The sequence below is a fragment of the Canis lupus genome, unplaced genomic scaffold (genome assembly GCF_011100685.1).
Source record: "Canis lupus familiaris isolate Mischka breed German Shepherd unplaced genomic scaffold, alternate assembly UU_Cfam_GSD_1.0 chrUn_S1648H1841, whole genome shotgun sequence".
In the NCBI taxonomy this organism is placed as follows: Eukaryota; Metazoa; Chordata; class Mammalia; order Carnivora; family Canidae; genus Canis; species Canis lupus.
Genome location: NW_023330492.1, coordinates 30,039 through 31,221, shown reverse-complemented (window position 1 = coordinate 31,221; position 1,183 = coordinate 30,039). Strand labels below are relative to the sequence as shown.

Sequence of the window (1,183 nt, the reverse complement as noted above, 5' to 3'; positions counted from 1 at the left end):
TACAATGCTGTGTCTAGGTCTAGACCCAGGGAGCACCCTTCACATGTTTCTGAGGGATAAGGGTTGATCAGAGCAGAAAACCTGCCACCTGATACTGCCTGTGTCAGGGCTCATAGCTGGGACCTCTGCACCCCTGTCCCATGCAGCCCCTCCCAGCCCTAGCCCTTTGTGTCTTAAGACACAGGGACTAGGGTCTTATTTGCATGGATGGCCCCTCCCTCTCTCAGAGGTTGAATAGGGGAAGGGAGAGATTAGAGGACGTCTGCTCAGCTGTGGGTCCCCAGAAGGCAGGATCAATCACTGATGACCTCCAACATGGCCTGGTCCCCTCTCCTCCTCACACTCCTTGCTTACTGCACAGGTGACTGGATATGGGGAAAGGGGAAGGGATCCTGGGAGGGCACATGGGCTCTAATTTTTCCCCTTTTCTGTAGAAAAGAGCATCACCCTCTCTGTGTCTCTCCCCCTTGCAGGGTCCTGGGCCCAGTCTGTGCTGACTCAGCCGACCTCAGTGTCGGGGTCCCTTGGCCAGAGGGTCACCATCTCCTGCTCTGGAAGCACGAACAACATCGGTATTGTTGGTGCGAGCTGGTACCAACAGCTCCCAGGAAAGGCCCCTAAACTCCTCGTGTACAGTGATGGGAATCGACCGTCAGGGGTCCCTGACCGGTTTTCCGGCTCCAACTCTGGCAACTCAGCCACCCTGACCATCACTGGGCTTCAGGCTGAGGACGAGGCTGATTATTACTGCCAGTCCTTTGATACCACGCTTGGTGCTCACACAGTGCTCTGGGCCTCGGGGGAAGTGAGACACAAACCTGCCATCCCCACTGTGATGGGGCTGCCGGTGCAGTCCTGAAAGTTTGGCCAAGTCAGTGCTTCTTTGTTTGTTTGATATAAACAGGCGTCTGAGACACCACCTTAAGGAATTTATCTATAATTTTTCCACATTCTCTTAAACTTCTCCTTGAAGCCTGTACTTGGGATCAAGATATTGTATGATTTTCTAAAATTGAGTACCGATTCCTGGGTGCCAAGGTCAGCTGCCCTGAGGACAGAGTCCATGACAGGTCAGGGCAGAAACAGGGACCCTGAATCCAGCTCTGAGTCAGGACACATCAGGAGTGTCCATTATGTGTCCTGCTACCAACAGCTCCATGAGTGGGCAGTCAAATCCTCATGT

At 53.4% G+C, this 1,183-nt stretch overlaps 1 gene segment (V, D, J or C); it reads left to right on the top strand.

The window, feature by feature from the left end:
* Positions 1-200: 200 nt before the first annotated feature.
* On the top strand, positions 201-859 carry LOC119869118. The segment is given in 2 exon segments: positions 201-361; positions 474-859. Coding segments are annotated over 2 exon segments (444 nt in total).
* The last annotated feature ends 324 nt before the right edge of the window (positions 860-1,183 follow it).